At 42.1% G+C, this 23,191-nt stretch overlaps 1 protein-coding gene across 1 annotated transcript in view; it reads left to right on the top strand.

Annotated features, from left to right (window-relative positions):
• The window catches only part of ctnnbl1 (catenin, beta like 1), a 107,029-nt gene that overhangs the window by 52,771 nt on the left and 31,067 nt on the right, over positions 1-23,191 (top strand). Inside the window, exons 12-13 of the mRNA XM_049462716.1 lie at positions 15,353-15,450; positions 16,316-16,396. Of these exons, the coding sequence (XP_049318673.1) occupies positions 15,353-15,450; positions 16,316-16,396 (179 nt within the window). The remainder of the gene's footprint in view (positions 1-15,352; positions 15,451-16,315; positions 16,397-23,191) is intronic.

Below are 23,191 nucleotides of genomic sequence, written 5' to 3'. Positions count from 1 at the left end.
TCGATCTGCTGCACCTGTAGCTAACTGTATTGCAGTGGTCCTCAAAACAATGCTGTTTCATGCCCCCATTTGTAGGGAGATACTTGTTTTTTTCATTCCCATCCAAATAAACCATTACAAATTATTGAAATACCTAAAAAAAAATCTGTACTTTCTGTAATTTGGTTTTTGATTTTATTAAGCTACAATTTGTGACATATATTATTATTATATGTATTATTACATGTGTTATTATATTTATTATATGATTGCATGAGGAATGTGCGCAAAAGCTTAAAACATTCAAATTTTACATGACACTTTGCGTATATTCACTCATCGCCCAATCAATATTAGTAGCACCCAAACGGAAGTGTGGGATTGCGTTTCTCTTCAGAAAAAAAGATAAAGGTTTCCTGGAACAATCAGTGATTAAACATTTAGACTTATATGAACACCTTTAATTCATAGTCATATGTATTGATCCTCACCTGTAGCACACCTGGAACACAAACCTGCCAGGTGTCTCGACATGTGGTTGTATTTGGATTTTGCAGTAGGGGTGGAGTGTTGATGGTGGATCTATAAGCATCCCACACATTTTCAGTCAAGGATAAGTTGAGACCGCAGGAGTATGTAGACGTAGATAATTTTTTTTATTTTTTTTATTGAAATCGCAATTTGTATGGACACGGTTTTTCAATTGCAGTAAATGCAATTTGAATTAGACAGTAGCCTGCAGGTGTGTGTGTGTGAAGGTGCAGCCTGCTTTACCAGAGACGTCACATTTTTGACCAAATTGAAAACCTCTGGAATAAAATCAAGAGGAAGATAGATGAACTGCTTGAGTTTTCGCACCAGGAGTAAAGGCATAAAGTTATCCAAAAGCAGTGTGTAAGACTGGTGGAGGAGAACATGCCAAGATGCATGAGAACTGTGATTAAAAACCAGGGTTATTCCACCAAATATTGATTTCTGAACTCTTAAAACTTTATGAATATGAACTTGTTTTCTTTGCATTATTTGAGGTCTGAAAGCTCTGCATCTTTTTTTATCTCTTTGTTGCACACTCTGGTATGCTGTTCCTACAGAGGGATAAAGACTCAGTTAGATAAAACCTCAGCACAGTTGGGTCGTTTAACAGGACAGTGACCCCAAACAGGTAATTTGGGGTCGAAGGTTATTGTGTCAGGAAACTTAACAAATGTATTAATTTAACTTAGGCTACGTCTACTAGTGGTGCAAAAAAAATGATTCGAGCTCGAATCGCGTTTCTAACATTGAGCGATTCAATCCAATCGTTTTGAAAGAATCGGGGGAAAAAAATCAAATTGTGACCCCAAGAATCAATTCTGAATTGAATTGTGAGATTCCCAAAGATTCACAGCCCTAACGTCTACAGAGAACATGGTTCTAATGTGAACCCTTTAAGAATGTTATCACTTGTCCTGATTGTTAAATCATGGAAGCACTTAATGAGCCAGTTTGGATCTTTCTTTGTGTGTGTTTCTGCAGTGTGAGAGAGGTTCAGTTTCATGCAGGTTTAAATATTTGTGTGTTTTTTTTGTGTGTGTGAGCTCCTCATGTAGCAGGTTTGAGCTGGTGAGGTGTGAGGAGCTGCTGTGGCTTGTGGAGCTGAGGTGTGTGCTGAGGCAGGTGGTGCGTTGTTTAGCCCCTGCGGCATTTATTCCAAACCCACATATGCTCCACACTTATTGTTGTTTTTTGTTTGTTTGGTGAGGTGAAAATAGTGTGTTAGGAAAGTGTTTTAACTGTGACTAAATCAGTGTGTAAGACTGGTGGAGGAGAACATGCCATGATGCATGAAAACTGTGATTAAAAACGAGGGTTATTCCACCAAATGTTGATTTCTAAACTCTTAAAACTTTATGAATATGAACTTGTTTTCTTTACATTATTTGAGGTCTGAAAGCTTTGCACTGCAAATAAATGCTCTAAATGACAATATTTTCATTTGGAATTTGGGAGAAATGTTGTCCGTAGTTTATAGAATAAAACAACAATGTTCATTTTACTCAAACATAAACCCATATATATCAAAATCCGATAAACTGATTCAGAAACAGAAGTGGTCTCTTATTATTTTTTTTCTTTTCCAAAAGCTGTATGTATATACTTTGACTGTCACAGCATGTGAGAAAATCCAGCATTTTATTCATTTTTTAAAAACCTTTTTTACTTTTTACCCACAAATACTGCCAGTTAGGGGTGTGCCGTATTGTATCATACGCATTAATATAGTCAACATTTTTGAACATCATAAATGAAATTATACCCTGAAATATCGTACCATATCACCCTCCCTTGATTATCACATTAGAATACTACTTTTTTTTTTTTTTTTGCTGTTTTTAGCAAAAGAAAAATTCACACTGTTCTCATTTCCCACTATATATCTACTAGAAACAGATTATATCTGTCCAGTATCATTTATTTTACTTGAATCCTGGAAATATGGATATATTTGGAGTGAATTATTAGTATTATTAGTATCCTGGCATTCTGAATCATTTACTTCTGTTACAAATCTGATGCAATTCTTGTATTATTTTAAATTCTCAGTATCACAAAAATACCATGAGATGTCGTCATATTATTATTTTAGGGCCATAGTACCCACCCTTATTGCCAGTTTAAAACGTCTCTACATAAGCTTAAATCACACTGAACATTCATCACTGTTCTCAGGCAAAGGACAGATGAGTGACAGGACTGGGCACTTCAGGGAGCCAATCAGATATCAGCTGGGGCTTTAATGACTCTGTGGCGCCACCCCTATAACTGTTAGTGAGGGTAGATCTGAACTATAGTGCTGATTTTATTCCATGCATCTTTAATGATGTATATATTGCTGTTATCATCAAATTCTTGTAGTAAAAGTTAGAAGGTGAGCAGTACGTTAATGCATACATTACTGGTAATTAATCTAAGTTTTATTCTGGCCATAATCTCTCTGTTTGCTTAATGCCACATTAATGTGTAGCAGGAATTTGAGACAATTGATGAATATAAATGACGGGAGATTAGCTAAGAAGCAGCGCACTCTGTTTATGAGGGAGAAAATCACTGCATGTGTGATTGTATTTAAACCCTCTACCCACCCACACATGGCATTAAGTTACCATTAGAGGTTATCAAAACTGACTGATGGGATTTTTTTGAGCTAATAATTCTATTTAAACTTCTCTGTATGAAACAGATTGGCTTTATTCCTGGTAATTGGACCAATGATCTTGGTAAATGGCACGGAAAGAGCTTGGCTAATCGCCCCCATCGCATTTAATCAAGCCTCAGTTTGTTCTCTTATTTGAGCAGAAAATGGATTGACCGTCTTTTGCATCCCTGTGAAGCTTTTGAGTAATTGATTCTTTTTTTCTTCTTCTTTTTTTTTTTGACGATTATTAACACACATTCTCTTTTTGTTTGCCAAGGAGGGCAGCATGAACCGATGATGATGGTTTTTAAAATTTTAAATTGGAAGGACGTTTAAGCTGCTCCGATTCACATCATTACCCCTTTAACCCTTTAAAATGATGGCTATTTGTCGGCAATAACAATAGCGCGCACTAATTTCATATTATTTCTGACTCATAGCACAGTTATATTAGAGGAGAGTTAGATTTAAGTTGGAGGAAAGTTGATTTTAGTTTTTATTGTGATTCTTAATAGTAGAGGTTTAATAAATTCATTGACAAAGACCAAAGCAATAATGCACCAGGAAGGAATTTGAATTAGATTTTAAATAGAATGAAGCTTTATATATGTGAATGTACAGGGGTTGGACAATAAAACAGAAACCACAATAGACCACAATAATTTATTGTCCTGGCGGACATTTCTGGTGGAAACGGGAGAGTTGAGGTGCACATTGAATTCTGCCGTGATTTGGGCAGCCGTGGTTTTATGTTTTTTGGATACAATCCGGGTTAGCACCCGAACATTCCTTTCAGACAGCTTCCTCTTACAGCGTCCACAGTTAATCCTGTTGGATGTGGTTCATCCTTCTTGGTGGTATGCTGACATTACCCTGGATACTGTGGCTCTTAATACATCACAAAGACTTGCTGTCTTGGTCACAGATGCGCCAGCAAGACGTGCACCAACAATTTGTCCTCTTTTGAACTCTGGTATGTCACCCATAATGTTGTGTGCATTGCAGTATTTTGAGCAGAACTGTGCTCTTACCCTGCTAATTGAACCTTCACACTCTGCTCTTACTGGTGCAATGTGCAATTAATGAAGATTGGCCACCAGGCTGCTCCAATTTAGCCATGCATCCTCCCACACTAAAATGACAGGTGTTTCAGTTTCATTGTCCAACCCCTGTGATTATGATTTATGAACAGTACCAGTCAAAAGTTTGGGCACACCATGTCATCCAGTGTTTTAATTTATTGTATTTTTTTTTTCTCTGCATTGTAATTTAATACTAAAGTCAACCAGACTATGAAGGAATACATAAGGAATCATGTAGTAACTTAAAAAAATGGTTAAACAAACCAAAATACTCTGTGAAGCATTTAGATGCTCTTATCTGGGGTTCTGTTAACTTGTGGATTCTGAGGCTGGTAACTATGAACAACTCATTCTGTACAACAGAGAAAACCCTTGGACTTCCTTTCCTGGGCACTCCTGATGAGAGCCAGTTTCATCATAACTTTTTTGATGATTGTTGCAACTACACATAAGGATACTTTCAAAGTTAACTGACCTTCTTTTCTTCTTAAAAGTATTTTTTTTTCTTAACTACTTTACTTAAGTAGTTCTTGCTATAATATGGTTTAGAACTTTACTCAAATAGAGCTTTTCACTATGTACCAACTCTACCTCTTCAAAACGTTACAACTGATGCTCTCAAACACATTAAGAGGCAAGAAATTCAAGTAATTAACTCTTGATGAGTTCAGCACAGCTGTTAACTGAAAGCCTGAATTCCAGGTGACTCTACCTCATAAAGCTGACTGAGAAAATCCAGCCAAGATGTGCAAAACTGTCATCTAAGCAAGAGGTGCTGCTTTGAATCTAAAAAAAATGTTTTTTTCCTTTACCAAATAATTCCATATGTTTTCTTCATAGTTTAACTGACTTTAGTATTAATTTGCAAGTTCGAAAATAATGAATTGTGTTGATTTTTTAGAAAATTTAAGGATTTTAAATGTACCTTATATATCTGCTTATCTGCTTAATATGTGCTCATATTGTCGCATTGGTTATAGGTTTTACATCATTCTGTGTCACAATAAGATACAATAAGCTTGTAAGAAAAGCCTGTACTGGTTGAATAACTGCACGTTTGAAAAGCTGACCATCATTCTTTCTTTCTTGCTTTCTTGGAAAGCACAGGCCTGGCTGCAGTTGGTTGGTGATGGCGAGTGGTACAGGTTGTATTATTGTGTGGGGAAAAAAAGCTGCTTGAGCTCCATTATGGTGTATGAAGTGCTGTCGTTAGAAGGGGAGTGTAATGAGAGTGCAGGCAGGAGCCGAGCTCAGGCTCACATCACACATATATACAGTGCCTATATAAAGTATTCACCCCTTGGATGCTTTTTTTTCTTTATTGCTTTTTATGTTTACGTGGCAGGCATGGAGGCATTTTTGATTTTACACACCTGAGTCTTAAGGATTTGTTTTCAAACATTACATTAAAATGTTTCATGTTTAAAAAATAAATGTTACTGAAAATCCTCGTTGTAATTGTAATAGAAAATATTAAGAATATATTACAGTAAATCTGCAACTGTATAAATAAAAATAATAAAATAAAAATAATAATATTTAAAAATATATATATACATTTTAAAATCAATATTTTAGTGTTTCGTTTAAATTAAATTTAGAGTTGTTTCGGTAATGTTGTCTTTTTTTTTTTTTCTAGAATTTATTTGTAAATTTTATCCCATCCTCCCCCCCATTTACAACACTCAACAACACATTAGGACCCCCCCCCATCACTAGTGATGCCCAAACACCAGGAGCGTAAAGACCGCCTCTTTTCAAACTGCTGCTGATGCAGCATTACAGAGTAGCATCACACCTCACTCAGAGGAAAGTGCAGCGACTCGGTTCTGATACGTCAGCTCACAGACGCAGCCTTGTGGTGATAGAAATCACCCTTTGGAGTGATGAGGGAAGAGTGCATCATCTACCCACCCAGAGAGAGCCATGCCAATTGTGTGCGCTCTCAGGGCTCCGGCAGCTGATTGCAAGCTACATGACTGGGATTCGAACCATCAATCTTCCAATCATAGTGGCAGCGCTTAGCCTGCTGAACCTCTCAGAGCCCCTCCATGTCTGTTTTTTCTGTGTCTAATTTGAAATTATTAAGTGGAGTTCAGTAAAATAACTTGAAAATGGGTTTTGCATCACCTAAACTTGTAGCCAGTATACACACCAAGGGCTGTTAAGGGATTGACATTAAAGCAATCCAAGGACACATGGAATTGTTTTGTAAAAAAAAAAAAAAAAAAAAATTAAACCAACCAGAATGTTCAATATGACCCTAAAATATCATCACGATATTATATGGTATTTATGGACAAAACACTGAATAAAAAAAAAATACTTCAAGAATACACACTGCAGCAAAATGAAAATTTAATTTTATTATGGCATATGATATGATACGGCACACCCCTAACTGAGAATTAAAAATAATAAAATGTTTTTATCAGATTTGAAACAGTACTAAATGATGCAGAAGTTTATAATACTAATAATAATGCACTTCATTCTCTAGTGGATATATAATGTGAAATGAGAACAGTGTGAATTTTTTTTCTTTGGCTAAAAACAGCTAAAAAAGTAGTACGCTGATGTGATGATTAGGGGTGGGTGATATTGCACGATATTTCAGGGTATAATAATAAAATAATGTCTCTTGATAGTGTAATGTCATTAATATTAACCTACAATGTACAAAATAATAATAAAAAAAAACATTGAATGAGAAGGTATGTCCAAACTTTTGATTGCTTCTGTATTTGACACAGTACAAGGATATCTTCCAACTGAATCATATTGACCTTTAAGATTTTTTTTCGTAATATCCTGCGTTCATTATAGCCTCATTCCCACAGCATGATGCTCCCACCACCATGCTTTACAGTAGTAATGGTGTACTTTGTTTGGTGGCCACCATACATATTTATATAGTCTAAAAGCCGTTGTTTGGTCAAAGGACCTTCATTCATCTCCACTACGCATATAGGAGCACTTTCTAGACTGAGAGTCAACCAATCAGAAGTATCCGTTGTGTGGGGGCAGTGTCCTCTGGGAACCTATGAATGACTAGAGCATGACCAACACAAAAACTGTGCAGCAACAGATTCAGAGCTTATGTTTCTTGCTTTACATCTACAAGATAAAGCAGCTATAGGTGTGAGTGAACACAGTGTTTAAAAACTCAAGCAGCACTGCTGTGTCTGATCCACTCATACCAGCACAACACACACTAACATCTTGTAATGAAGCAGGTTACCCTACACATTACCAACAGCTAATTACACGTGTATACTTACCTGTTCTAACCTGTTACTGTTCATACTTACCTGTGTAGTCCTAAAAGAGTACAGGTGGGCTAACCACTGAGTTTTACTTACCTGGGTGATACCATCCTCTATAGAAGGGGAGGGGTAGAGGAGGCCCTGTGGAGACAAAGAGCGATGTTATTTATGTGCTAACAACACGTTTAGGCTGATTATAGTTATGTGTGTTCTGTTTGAAGGGTGTCTCAACATATTGATTGCGTATACTGTTTCCAGTGCAGATACTTTTATGGGTGATAATGCTCATGTTAACCTGTAATTAGATTTGGTGCATTCAGGGGCGGGGCTACCCGCATATATACCTCCCAAGAATCGGGAGAAGGGGGATCATTGAGAACTTCGGGGGGAAGGAGAGAAGGTCTTCATCCCGTAAGGGCCAGGTTAAGTTACACCTGTGCCAGAGTAAGAGCATGCTTGTATGCTTCACGTTTAAGCTCGTGTGACTTTGTAGTCATAATCTTTTTCTCTGATGAGAGACAGTTTCTTTCTGGTTTAGTTTTCTTTTTGTTTATTTGTTACTTTTCTTTTTGTAAATATATCTGCGCGCTATGTAAATATCCTTCACCGCTGTGGCTGTAAATAAAATCTGGCTGGGATAAAAGAAGAATTACTGCTTTTTGCTCTCTTTATCTGGTACTCCAGACTGCATGCCCGACACTACCCATGCAGAGTAACCTTGCTCCTACTTCTTCAGTAGTCAGGGTTTACCCTTCATCACAAATGGTGGCAGTGGATTATTTTTTTTTGTACTCACGGGCAGTGTGAAAGGCAGTGATCCAGAGAACGCAGGGGGCAACTAGGAAGGAGGCTATGGCTCCCAAGAAACCCCCAGCCACCCAAACACAGCCGGACACCTGCGGGGAGGAAGACGGCGGACTGCCCCCGGGACAAGGATTCGACCAGAGCACGACGGAGATCGTCAACCTCCGGCACATGCTCCAACGCTTTATGGAGGTCCAACAGCGCAAGGACGACGAGCTGCGGAAGGAGACAACGAGGCAGGACCAAAGGTGGCGCTCGCTACAACACCAGTTCGGGCTTCTACAGGAAGAAGTCCGGAAAGGTCAAAGGGGCGCACAGCAGGACCCGGAAGTACATAGAATGTCAACAACGACAACACCACCACCAGCAGCAGCAGCAGCAGAAACGGACGCGCGGATGCGGATCTACAGACACGTTGCAGGAACGGGGTCTGTGAACGAGACGGAGGGAGAGCGAGTGAGGACAGCGCCGATGGCGTGGCCGAGGCTCCCACAACTGAAAGACACAGACGATATCGAGCATTACTTCGTGATGTTCGAGCGGCTAGCGCAAGTGGCTAGGTGGCCGCGAGCGGACTGGACTTTTCAACTTGTTCCTTTGCTCGAAGGAAAAGCCAGAACGGCATACGTCGCTATGAGTGCAGAGGACATAAATGACTTTGATGCTGTAAAAGAGGCTATTCTCAAAAAGTTTGAGATTAACCCTGAGACTTACAGGCAGCGTTTTCGCAAGGACAGTATTTTAAGAGGCGAAACGCCGAAAGAGCTCTTCACACGGCTGTCGGGTCTATATGCTAGGTGGATGCGTCCGGAGGGGAAAACAAAGGAGGAGATAGGACGGACCATTGTCCTCGAGCAGTTCTTGAACATGATCAACCCAGAACTGAGGAGTTGGATCATTGAACGCAGCCCTGCTTCACCCCAACAAGCGATCGAGATGGCCGAAGCCTTCATTGCAGCGAGACGGGCGGAGCACGACTTCCATCTCGGCAAACCAGACTCCAGCAGACAGGCCGGTAAGTTTGAAAGGCGTGATTATTGCAGTGGTATGGGTCAGCATAAAACTAATACGCAGTGGCGTACTACCAATAAACCTCTAGCTGATAAACCTAAAATCAAATGCTTTAGCTGCAACCAAATAGGGCATAAAAGTAGTGAATGTCCAAATCCTCCTAGTAGCTCTAACAGGCTCTGCTACGTCCCTAGGAAAGAAAATCCCCTCGTTACAAGCGACCACATTACTGAAACAACGGTACGGGTTAAAATACAAGGCAAACAATACATGGCCTTAATAGACACGGGGGCGAGTCAGACACTAGTTACCCAAGCATGTCTAGAAAATCTTCACTACAACTTAACAGGGAAGCTAAAGGTTAGATGTATACATGGGGATGAACAGATCTACCCAACAACCGACATTAACCTTTGCATTAAAGGACAAACTTACCTGGTAAATGTAGGAGTAATTCAAAATGCCCCGTATGCTGTAGTACTGGGTAGGGATATTCCTATCCTAGTCGACCTACTAAACCAACAGTGTAGCACAGCTGAGATCATGGTAGTAACAAGGCAGCAAGCTAAAAACACAGCGGAAGTGACAGCTAAACTGCTAACTGAACTACCCTATGCTGTAGATATCCAACGCAAAAAGTCTAAAATGGAAAAACGCATAGACAAAGTTAAAGGCACCAAAGTGAGTGAGGGGCTAGAGCAGCCAGCTATTAACGTTAGCTTACCCACTGACTTTGAACAGCTGCAGAGGGAGGATGAAACACTAAAGCCACTCTATGCTAAAACCATCCCCTACACCGACAGTAGTGAGGAAGGCTGTTACTTGACAGTAAAAGAGGATAAACTGTATAGAATCTCTGATCAGGGAGAACAGCTGGTACTTCCCTCGAGTTTAAGGGAGGAGGTTCTTAAACTGGGCCACGCGGATCCCTGGGCGGGTCATTTTGGCCAAGCAAAAACTTTTAGCCGAATAGCGTACCGGTTCTACTGGCCAGGCCAGTACGTAGACGTGGTTAAGTTCTGCAAAAACTGCCCAGAGTGTCAGCTTACAGCAGCTCAGAAGAAGTCAGACAGGGTACCAATGGTGAGCATGCCTATAATAGACATCCCGTTTTCACGAATAGCTATGGACATAGTAGGTCCATTGCCTAGAACCAAGAATGGCAACCGCTACATCTTAGTCATCATAGACTATGCCACAAAATACCCAGAGGCTTTTGCTCTGAAAAAAGTGAAAACTCGTCAGATCGTTAATGCGCTCATACAGCTCATCGCCAGGGTAGGCGTTCCTAAAGAGGTATTGACAGATCAGGGCACCAACTTCACCTCCAAACAAATTGCAAAAGTATATAGCTTGTTAGGTATTAAAGCTATTCATACCACTGCATGGCACCCACAAACTGATGGCTTGACGGAGCGCTTCAACAAGACCCTGAAACAGACTCTGAGAAAGCTCACAAACAGCAACGGCACAGACTGGGACACTTGGTTACCCTACGTTCTGTTTGGGTATCGTGAGGTTCCACAAGCTTCTACTGGATTCTCTCCATTCGAGCTACTTTATGGACGACAGGTGAGGGGCCCTCTGGACGTCTTAAAGGAAGCCTGGGAGGGAGACCACAGAGAACAGAAGCTCAACATTTTAACGTATGTTTTGAAAATGAGAGAAAAGCTGAGCCAGCTTACAGAGACTGTCCGTGCGAACATGGAGAAAGCACAAGAACGGCAGAAGCACTGGTATGACAAGGCAGCAAGGAAACGAGGGCTACAGCCTGGGCAGAAAGCACTAGTCCTCCTGCCTACCAGCGATACAGGACTTTTGGCAAAATGGCAGGGTCCATATGTGGTGCACAAACGCAATGGTGAGACCACATATGAACTGCACACACCAGATCGGCGGAAGAAGTACATGCGCTTCCACATTAACATGCTGAGGCTGTGGAATGAACCAGATGTTGCTAACTCGGACCAGCTGTGGATACGAGCTGTGGGAGAGGAGGAGGAGGTGCTGGAGCAGTACTTCCCCACTGAAAGTGAGGGAGCGGTTCTTCCTGTGATGTCTCACCTCAATGTTCATCAGCAGATGGAGTTGCTACAGGTCATACCAGGAGGGCTCTTCTCTGAGGAACCGGGTCAGACAGCAGCGACTCAACACAACATCAGACTCACCAAGGAAGAGCCGATTCGACAAACCACCTGCAGGGTGCCAGCACGACTCGTTCCTGAATTAAAACGGGAAGTGGAAGAGATGCTGAGGATGGGCGTCATAGAACCGTCAGACAGTGAATGGTGCAGTCCTGTCGTTTTGGTCCCAAAGAAGGATGGTGGACTACGTTTCTGCGTGGACTTTTCAAAACTGAATGCTGTTTCAGCATTTGACCCCTACCCAATGCCGCGGATGGACGAACTGATAGAGCGGTTGGGTAAGGCCAGGGTGTTGTCTACCCTAGACCTTAGTAAGGGGTATTGGCAGGTGCCACTCAGCCAGTCGTGCAGAGAAATGACAGCATTTCGGACACCGTCCGGACTCTATCATTTTCGGACTATGCCTTTTGGTTTGCACGGTGCAGCGGCGACCTTTCAGCGAATGATGGACAAAGTCCTCAAAGGTACCGACGACTTCACGGCAGCGTATATCGACGATGTCGTCGTCTTCAGTTCGTCGTGGGAGGAGCATCTGGAACATCTGGGACTTGTCCTCAACAAGATTGCCAGTGCCAGTCTCACTGTGAATCCCAAGAAGTGTCATCTTGCTCAGACGGAGGTCTCATACCTGGGATACGTCCTGGGTGGAGGGCAAGTGCGACCTCAAGTGGACAAGGTGGAGGCGGTACGAGCAACCCCGCAGCCTACCACCAAGCGGCGAGTCAGATCCTTTTTGGGTTTGGTAGGTTGGTAGGTACATCCCCAACTTTGCTGAGAGGGCAACCCCTCTGACTGATCTGACTAGAAAGGACATGCCACAGAGGGTCAGGTGGACCGAAACCTGTGAACGTGCTTTTCAAGATCTCAAGAATGCATTGTGCAACAAACCCGTTTTGGCTAGCCCGGACTTTGCCAAACCTTTTGTTGTGCAGACGGATGCGTCAGGACTTGGGTTGGGTGCTGTGTTGTTGCAGGGCAAGGATCGTAAGCCTGTCCTGTATATCAGCAGAAAACTGTTTCCGAGGGAGGTCAAGTACTCCACAATAGAGAAGGAGGCTCTTGCCATCAAGTGGGCCCTTGACTCCCTAAGGTACTATCTACTTGGACATGACTTTGTCGTGGAGACAGATCATAGAGCTCTCCAATGGATTAAAAGAATGAAAGACTCCAACGCGCGGGTCACGAGGTGGTATCTCTCACTTCAGCCATTCCGCTTTGACATTGTCTACAGAGCAGGTTCTGAGAATGTGACTGCAGACTTTTTATCTCGTCATTGGGACGGTGTGGACCTTGTGGAGGTGGGTGTGTAATGAAGCAGGTTACCCTACACATTACCAACAGCTAATTACACGTGTATACTTACCTGTTCTAACCTGTTACTGTTCATACTTACCTGTGTAGTCCTAAAAGAGTACAGGTGGGCTAACCACTGAGTTTTACTTACCTGGGTGATACCATCCTCTGTAGAAGGGGAGGGGTAGAGGAGGCCCTGTGGAGACAAAGAGCGATGTTATTTATGTGCTAACAACACGTTTAGGCTGATTATAGTTATGTGTGTTCTGTTTGAAGGGTGTCTCAACATATTGATTGCGTATACTGTTTCCAGTGCAGATACTTTTATGGGTGATAATGCTCATGTTAACCTGTAATTAGATTTGGTGCATTCAGGGGCGGGGCTACCCGCATATATACCTCCCAAGAATCGGGAGAAGGGGGATCATTGAGAACTTCGGGGGGGAAGGAGAGAAGGTCTTCATCCCATAAGGGCCAGGTTAAGTTACACCTGTGCCAGAGTAAGAGCATGCTTGTATGCTTCACGTTTAAGCTCGTGTGACTTTGTAGTCATAATCTTTTTCTCTGATGAGAGACAGTTTCTTTCTGGTTTAGTTTTCTTTTTGTTTATTTGTTACTTTTCTTTTTGTAAATATATCTGCGCGCTATGTAAATATCCTTCACCGCTGTGGCTGTAAATAAAATCTGGCTGGGATAAAAGAAGAATTACTGCTTTTTGCTCTCTTTATCTGGTACTCCAGACTGCATGCCCGACACTACCCATGCAGAGTAACCTTGCTCCTACTTCTTCAGTAGTCAGGGTTTACCCTTCATCACACATCTAATACACCACCACCATGCAAGTACAGTCACTGCAGTGCTGAGATTGACCCACCACCCAAAAAATAGCTGCTCTTTGGTGGTCCTGTGGGGTCCTGACCATTAAAGAACAGGGTGAAAGGAGGATAGTTATGCATGCAGAGAAATTGAATTAATTATTTTTTTTGTAATTTTGCAAGAAAATACAAATTATGTTTTCAATGATTTAAACAATAATAGGCGGAAACATCCAAGGGGAAATGTTATTATAGACTATATTCTGCACACACCTACACTGCTGCACTTTCAAATCCTCAGTTAAGACCATTTTTCTTTCTCTTTCTCTTTCTCTCTCTCTCTCTCTCTCTCTCACCCTCTTTTTCTCTCTCTCTCACTACGTCCAGCTGCTTCAACATCCCTGCAGCTAATGACCTCTCCTCCTGTTGCCACGGAGACCCAGTGCTGTAGCGACAGTTTGGGCATCTCTCCTCTTTTCCTCTCTCCGTCCCTCCCTCCCTCCATCCTTCCTCCTCATTCTCTCCGCCTCCCTCCATCTTTCTCTCTTTCCTGCATTATATCCCAGGGCAGAGCTCAGAGATAACACACTTATCTAATACCTGCCTCCTCCACTGCCAGAGCATTCACCTTCTCTTTCTCTCTCGCGTTCTCTCTCGCGCTCTCTCTTGCGCTCTCTCTCTCTCAGCCATTCTAACTCGCCCTCTGAGTTAAACATTCTTACACATGTAGTTTCTCACCACCTTACTGTTTTTTCTCCTCTGTCTCTCACCTCGTCCTCAGGTTCTCTCTACCCTACTACTCTCACAGAGCTGACTCAGCTCTTCCTCTTCCTGCCTTCTGATTATTGCTGTTACTCCTCTGATTAACAACACAGCTGCTCTTCCGATTAACACAGCCACTCTGTTTCCTTCTCTGATTAGCACAACTGCTCTGTTTCCTCCTCTGATTTACACAGCCCCTCGGTTTCCTCCTCTGATTTACACAACTGCTCTGTTTCCTCCTCTGACTAACAGAGCCGCTCTGTTTCCTCCTCTGATTTTACACAACCGCTCTTTATTATCATGAACACAGCCAATCTATTTCCTCCTCTGATTTACACAGCCCCTCGGGTTTCCTCCTCTGATTTACACAACTGCTCTGTTTCCTCGTCTGATTAACAAAGTCGCTTTGTTTCCTCCTCTGATTAACACAGCCACTCTGTTTCCTCGTCTGATTTACACAGCTGCTTTGTTTTCTTCTCTAACATGGCTTCTCAGTTTCCTCTGATTTACGCAACCGCTCTGTTTCCTCCTCTGATTTATACATATGCTGTTTTTCCTCCTCTCATTGAAATAGCAGCTCTGTGTCCTCCTCTGATTTACACTGCCGCTCTGTTTCCTCATCTGATTTTACAACGCTACTGTTTCCTCCTCTGATTAACACAGCCACTCTGTTTCCTTCTCAGATTTTACACAGCCACTCTGTTTCCTTCTCTGATTTTACACAGCCACTCTGTTTCCTTCTCTGATTTTACACAGCCACTCTTTTCCGTCTGATTAACACAGCAACTGTTGATAAATACAGCCTGCTCTGTTTTCATTTCTGATTTACACAGCCGCTCCTCTGATTAACACAGCCACTCTGTTTCCTCCTCTGTTTAGCACAGCCTCTCTGTTTCCTTGTTGGATTACCATAGCCACTCTGTTTCTTCCTCTGATCAACACGGAAATAGTGTTGGGACTTTATTAGCAGTAGAACTTTCCTGTTAATTCTTTTTTTTTTCTTCTTCTTCTATTCCTCCAGAGCATGTGTGCTCCATCATGGCCTCGATGCTGAGGAACTTGAAGGGGCAGCAGAGAAGCCGTCTGCTCAGCAAGTTCACAGAGAACGACTGCGAGAAGGTACACCACACACACTGAGCATCCTTCTAGTTTATCAATGGGTTTAATTGGCCTATGTTCCCATTTTTACCCACTTACATTTTTTTTATGACCATTTATGAACATATTGGTAAACTTAAGCCATGTATAATAAACAATTACACTAACATTCCACAGATGTGTTCCAGGAATACACATTCATGTTCGCCAAAAATGCCAAAAAAAAAAAAAAAACGTATGTAAATCACTCAATAAAAGTCATTTGTTAATAAAGAAATCCATAAATAAGAAATTAAGAAATTTACATGTATATGTATTTATTTTTACATTAACAATAATTATTCTTTACTGTTTATTTATCACCCTATTAATTTTATTGAGTGATTTACTTACATTTTTCTCATTTATTTATTTTTAATAATATTTGGACCTCCATACATTCTTTTTGGTCATCTGAATAGAAAATGACACCAGACGTTTAACTTAAGTAATTTTTTAATGCTTGTTTTGGGTCATCGTCATGTTGCATGGTCCTCCTCAGCTTCATTTTTTTCTACTGTGAGAAGTAAGACATGCTACAATTGTGCAAGGAAAAGAATTTAAGCCTTTATTTGTTTGATATATTATAATGGATAACTTGCAACAGTAAACACAGTCCGTGCTGTGAAGACAGACCGTGCAGGACCTTCAGAAGAATGGCAGGACTGTATGCGTGCTCTGGGTGAATGGAGCTGAAGGTGGCTGCAGCCGAGCCTGGTGTGAGAGAAGTTTAAAATTGGGCCAGATACTCCCATGGGCCTGTGCTTGAGTGGTTTTATTTGTGTGTGTGCATGCCTGGTTTTGTAAATGCGTGTGTGTGTGTGTGTGTGTGTCCCTCTCCCTGCAGGTGGACCGACTGATGGAGCTGCATTTTAAGTACCTGGAAGCCGTTCAGCTCGCTGACAGGAGGATTGAAGGAGAGAAGCACGTAAGAACACGCGCACACACACACTTATGAATACACACACACACACACACAAACACACATGCCGGTTTGGCTCCTGTAGCGAGCTCTTCCTCTCACCTTGCTGGGCTGGAGGTCAGATCAGACTGATGAGAGTGACACGGATGCAGAGATAACAGAAGCTCACGTCACCCCACTCAGCACCAGAGCATGACTCGACCACTTCCCTCTGCTCCCCCTTCCCTCACCACTAACCCCTCAGCTTTAAACACTGCTGAACCCACATTCACTTCAGCAGAGGATGCTTTATTTACCTGTTCTTATTGGATAGAAAACGTATTCAATTTTCTCTAAATTCCCATTAACTTTAGATACTACAGATTAATACTGGATTTAAATCCCACCGCTATTAATGCTCTCGGACTGTAAAAGTCAAACACTCACATACTGTTGATTGCAAAACTACACATGCTGTAAATTCACAATAAACTCATAATACAGCACTTTTTAAAAAAAAAGATTCATACTGGATTCATAACTCTCCACTGTTACTTGTGTCTGACTATAATAGCTACATCCACTACAGGTTCATACTGTACTTATAGCTCTCACTGTTATTTCTGTCTAAATGTAATAGCTGGATTCACATCTCTCCTCTGTTATAAGTGTTCTACTATAATAGCTATACATACTACAGATTCATACTGGATTCACATCTCTCCGCTGTTATTTGTATCTGACTGTAATACCTAAACGCAGTACAGATTCATACTGGATTCACATCTCTCCGCTGTTATTTGTATCTGACTGTAATACCTAAACACAGTACAGATTCATACTGGATTCACATCTCTCCGCTGTAATAGCTACATCCACTGCAGATTCAAAGGGGATTTACATCTCGCCACTGTTACTTGTGTCTAACTGTAATAGCTACACGCACTACAGATTCATACTGGATTTACAATTCTCCTCTGTTATTTGTGTTCGACTGTAATAGCTACACGCACTACAGATTCATGCTGGATTCACATCTCTCCACTGGTGTTTCTGTCCGACTGTAATAGCTACACGCACTACAGATTCATACTGGATTCACGGTTCTCCACTGTTATTTATGTCTGACTATAGTAGCTACATCCATTACAGATTCATACTGAGTTCACGTCTCGCCACTGTTATTTGTGTCTGACTATAATTGTTACAAGCACTACAGATTCATACTGGTTTCACATCTCTCCGCTGGTGTTTCTGTCCGGCTGTAATAGCTGCACACACTACAGATTCATACTGGATTTACAATTCTCCACTGTTACTTGTGTCTGACTGTAATAGCTGCACACACTACAGCTCCACTAATAGCTACATATCTGACTGTAATAGCTACATCCACTGCAGATTCAAAGGGGATTTACATCTCGCCACTGTTACTTGTGTCCAACTATAATAGCTGCATCCACTACAGATTCATACTGGATTCACACCTCTCCACTGTTACTTGTGTCCAACTATAATAGCTACATCCACTACAGATTCATACTGGATTCACATCTCTCCACGGGTTTTTCAGTCCGACTGTAATAGCTGCACACACTACAGCTCCACTAATAGCTACATGGACTACAGATTCATACTGGATTCACATCTCTACACTGTTATTTATATTCGACTATAGTAGCTATATGTGTGTGTGGAGTGTGTGTGGAGGGATGTTGGGTAATCAGGTAGAGTGTGTGTGGAGTGTTGAGGGAGGGATGTTGGGTAATCAGGTGGAGTGTGTGTGGAGTGTTGAGGGAGGGATGTTGGGTAATCAGGTGAAGTGTGTGTGTGGACTGTTGAGGGAGGGATGTTGGGTAACCAGGTAGACTGTGTGTGGAGTGTTGAGGAAGGGATGTTGGGTAATCAGGTGAAGTGTGTGGGGAGTGTTGAGGCAGGGATGTTGGGTAATCAGGTGAAGTGTGTGTGGAGTGTTGAGGACGGGATGTTGGGTAATCAGGTGGAGTGTGTGTGGAGTGTTGAGGACGGGATGTTGGGTAATCGAGTGGAGTGTGTGTGGAGTGTTGAGGGAGGGATGTTGGGTAATCAGGTGAAGTGTGTGTGTGTGGAGTGTTGAGGGAGGGATGTTTGGTAATCAGGTAGAGTGTGTGTGGAGTGTTGAGGGTGGGATGTTGGGTAATCAGGTGGAGTGTGTGTGGAGTGTTGAGGGAGGGATGTTGGGTAACCAGGTAGACTGTGTGTGGAGTGTTGAGGAAGGGATGTTGGGAAATCAGGTGGAGTGTGTGTGGAGTGTTGAGGGAGGGATGTTGGGTAATCAGGTGAAGTGTGTGTGGAGTGTTGAGTGAGGGATGTTGGGTAATCAGGTGAAGTGTGTGTGGAGTGTTGAGGGAGGGATGTTTGGTAATCAGGGGGAGTGTTGAGGGAGGGATGTTGGGTAATCAGGTGGAGTGTGTGTGGAGTGTTGAGGACGGGATGTTGGGTAATCAGGTGGAGTGTGTGTGGAGTGTTGAGGACGGGATGTTGGGTAATCAGGTGGAGTGTGTGTGGAGTGTTGAGGACGGGATGTTGGGTAATCAGGTGGAGTGTGTGTGGAGTGTGTGTGTGGAGTGTGTGTGTGGAGTGTGTGTGGAGTGTGTGTGGAGTGTGTGTGGAGTGTGTGTGGAGTGTGTGTGGAGTGTGTGTGGAGTGTGTGTGGAGTGTGTTCTTGTTGCATCTGATTGCTGTTGACAGGTTCTTCTGCAGAGCCATTACAGCCCTGTCTGCACATACAACTCACTGATTACATTACACTCTGACCCTTCATACTGTATCTCTCTCTCTCTCTTTCTATCTCCTTATGTATCTCTCTCTTTATCTCTGTCGCTATATGTCTCTCTTTCTATCTCTTTGTGTATCTCTCTCTTTATCTCTCTATATATCTGTCTCTTTTTCTATATCTCTTTATGTATCTCTATCTCTCTCTCTGTCTCTCTCTTTCTATCTTTCTCTCCCTCTCTCTTTCTCTCACCTTCTCACACACTTTCTCACTCTCTCTCTCTCTCCCCCTTTCTATTTCTTTTTTCTCTGTTCGTCCATCCATCTATCCATGATTTCTGTGTTAAGAATGACGAAGCAGTTCCTCCTGTAAAGCTATCTGTCCATTCATCTGCCCATCCTTCCATCTGTCCATCCATCCATTTAAAACTGATTTCTGTTGATAGTCCATCCATTCAACTGTCCGTGCATCCATCCATCCATCTATCAAAACAGCAAAGACAGATGTTTGTTGATAAGCAGTTCCTTCCATCTGTCCATTCGTCTGTCTATCCATGTGTCCACATCCATTCAAGACTGATGTGTGTTCGATGAGGCAGCTCCAGCATCCAGTCATCCAACTGTAAATCCATCCATCCATCCATCCATCCAACCACCAAAGACTGATTTGTTGAGAAGCAGTTTTTCCTGTAAACCATTCCATCATCCACCTATTCAGTCGTCCATATGTCCATCCATCCATTTTTGTATTCTTCCATTTGTTCATTTTTCTGTCCATTCATCCAATCATCCATACATCCACCCATCCATCCAAAGCAGAGAAGCAATTCCTCCTGTAAACCTATTTGTCCATTAATTTCAGCTCATCCTGTAAACCATTCCATTATCCGTCCGTCCATCCATACATGTCCATCCATCTATTTTTGTGTTCATCCATCGATCTACTTCTGTTCATCCATGTAGAGATTGATGAGGCACTTCCTCCACCCCTCTGTCTATTTGTCTGTCCATCTGTTTATTAATCCAGTCAGTTACCATCCGTCTGTCTGTGTATTTATACATCCGTGCATTTGTACATCTATTCATTAATCCATGGCTGAATGACTGATCTGTGTGTTTTGGGAGACTAAAATGAAATAGTTCCTCTTGTAAACATGTTTTACCTGGACTCTGGTTCGTGCTGGATTCTCTGGATCTGTTATTTTTTCTTTTTTCTCGCCGCCTCTGTTCCTCCAGGTCGTTTGAAGCTGAACGCTGTTAAGCAAAGTTCCTGTGAGCGCTATAAAAATCCATCACCCGTACAGAGAACAGTGTTTCAGTGGCCCTGGAGTCCATCACTGACACTTGTTCTTTCAGACTGTCTCTTTTTCTTTACCAGCTGATAGAAGCTACAAATCCTCCTCTGCCCTGTTCTGCGTTCCTTTACTGCTCTCCTGACGCCATGCCCTCTGCAGTGATGGAAACGCTGCAGACCTACAGACATTTGAAAGATACTTTAGCAACCACCCAGCAGTACCGTAGCAACCAGCTAGCAACCACTAAGCAACACCATAGCCGTCTCCTGTGATACCATTGCAATTATGTAGAAACATCTTAGAAACCAACTGCTGTACCATAACAACACAATAGCAACCATCTTCCAACATTTCAGCAACCAACTTGTAACCACATAGCATTACCATAGCATCCACATACAAGCACCTTAGCAACCACTTGGCAACATCATATGAACCAACTGTAATACCATAGCAACCACCTATAAACACCTTAAAAACCAACAGCTGTGCCATAACAGCATCATGCAACCACATAGCAGCACTTTAACATCCATATATGAACCTCATCCATCATCTAGCAACACCGTAGCAATCAGCTACCAACCAATCATCAGTACTATAGAAACCACCTGTGATACCACAGCATCCATGTAGAAACACCTTAGAAACCAACAGCTTGGCTATAACAACTCCTTAACAACCGGCCACTAGAAACCACTTAGCATTGAAACCACCTGTGATACCATAGCAGGCATGTAGAAACACCTTAGAAATTAACAGATGTACCATAACACCTTAGCAGCCAGCTTGCAACCTACTTAGCGTCACCATAGCAAACTGACTGGATGCCATAGCAACCACGTAGCAACATCATAGCAACCAGCTAGCAACCAATCATCAATAGCTTAGAAACCAAAAGCTGGGCCATAGCAACTCCCTAACAACCAGCCACTTGCAACCACTTAGCATCACCATAGAAACCCCCTGTCATACCATAGCAGTCATGTAGAAACACCTTAGAAACAGCTGTACCATACAAAAAACATTAGAATTCGCCTAGAAACAACTTAAAAAAACAAGAGCTGTATCATAACACCATAGCAGCCAGCTTGGCACACCATAGCGACCAGTGTGAACCACTTTAGCTGCTCCAGCCTCCTGCTCTTCTTTAGCAAATGCAGTGGTTTTTGTGGTTCATTTTCTGCAGTTATTCTGTATTCCGGTTTTTGTATGTCATTAGTCTGTAGAGGAAGAGCTGAGGGCAGGAGGGTGGTTAATTTTAGTCTTCAGGAGACGGAGGAGAAACACAGATTTCACAACATTTCCCCACTGTCATATTAAACACCTGCGATTCTCCAACACAAAGTGACTAAAAATCGCTGCCTGCTTTTCCCTCAGGCCCTCCTGGGCGTAATTGACTCACCAAGGCCTCGGTTCCACCGCTTTCCTTTTCTTTCTTCTCTAATGACTGAGTGTGTGTGTGTGTGTGTGTAGGTGTTCACTCCCTCAGGTTCTCATATGCTTTATGCAACTATTTTGATCCCCAGTAGCCCATTAAAAAGCCCAAGCAAAGAGCAGGCCTCGATCGAAACCAGAGCAGGAACCCGGCGACACGACGCGCCTCGTCCATCGGTCTCCCGAGAAGCCAATAACGATCCTTTACTCTCTGTCACACTTCTGAGATTTTCCGATTTGAAGGAGTAGTGGCATAATAAGAGCCCGTGGCCCATAATCATAATCATCATATGCCTCAGAAGGAGATCGCTGGGTCTACACACGGTGGTTCTTTTAGCCGGGCTTTTTTTTTATTCCATACAAAAAGAGCACAAGCAGCCGCCTCTACAAAAAGAAAAAAAACTACACACCTTGCCATTTAAGAGCTTTTTACACTGAAAGCAGGAAATCACCCCCTGCTCTAACAGTGTCTGACCACTTGGAAAGGAAAGAGAGGTCAGAAATCTGCACAGCTTTCTTGCTTTGTGAGTGCAAAAAAGAAAATTGGAATCTTTCCAACTGTCCACCTACCTCTACACTACCTCTACACTACCTCTACACTGCCTTGCCAAAAAAATATTTATTTGGTAAATGATCTGGAGTTGCTGCAGTTGGTCAGGTCTAGGTTCAGCAACAGTATGTGCTGAAAGAATGAGGTTAGCTGACCACCTGAATATACTGAATATAGACCAGGTTACTCCATCAATGGATTTTTTTCTTCCCTGATGACACGGGTATATTCCAAGATGACAATGTCAGGATTCATGGAGCTGGAATTGTGAAAGAGTGATTCAGGGAGCATGAGATCATCATTTTCACACATGGATTGAGAGAGTTCACCACAGAGTCCAGATCTTAACCTCATTGAGAATCTTTGGGATGGGCTGGAGAAGACTTTGTGCAGTGGTCAGACTCTACAATTATCAATGCTTCAAGATCTTGGTGAAAAATTAATGCAACGCTGGATTGAAATAAATCTTGACATTGCAGAATCTTAATGAAACTATACCACAGTAAATGCGCGCTGCAATCAAAGCTAAAGGCAGTCCAACCAAATACTATTTTTTTTTTTTTGCGGTGACTTATTTTGGCATTCATTTGATTGCACGCAGATATTCACATTTAAAGAGACATCCAAACTATACAGAAAAACATCTAGAATTATTTAGTAAACAAAAAGTGTTTTAGTTTGCTTGCTTAGATTAGACAGTTTTGCACATCTTGGTTGGATTTTCTCAGTTTTATTAGGTAGAGTCACCTGGAATTCAGGCTTCCAGTGAACAGCTGTGCTGAAATC

The sequence above is a fragment of the Astyanax mexicanus genome, chromosome 13 (assembly GCF_023375975.1).
Source record: "Astyanax mexicanus isolate ESR-SI-001 chromosome 13, AstMex3_surface, whole genome shotgun sequence".
NCBI classification, from domain to species: domain Eukaryota; kingdom Metazoa; phylum Chordata; class Actinopteri; order Characiformes; family Acestrorhamphidae; genus Astyanax; species Astyanax mexicanus.
This window is presented reverse-complemented; position numbering and strand designations above follow the sequence as displayed.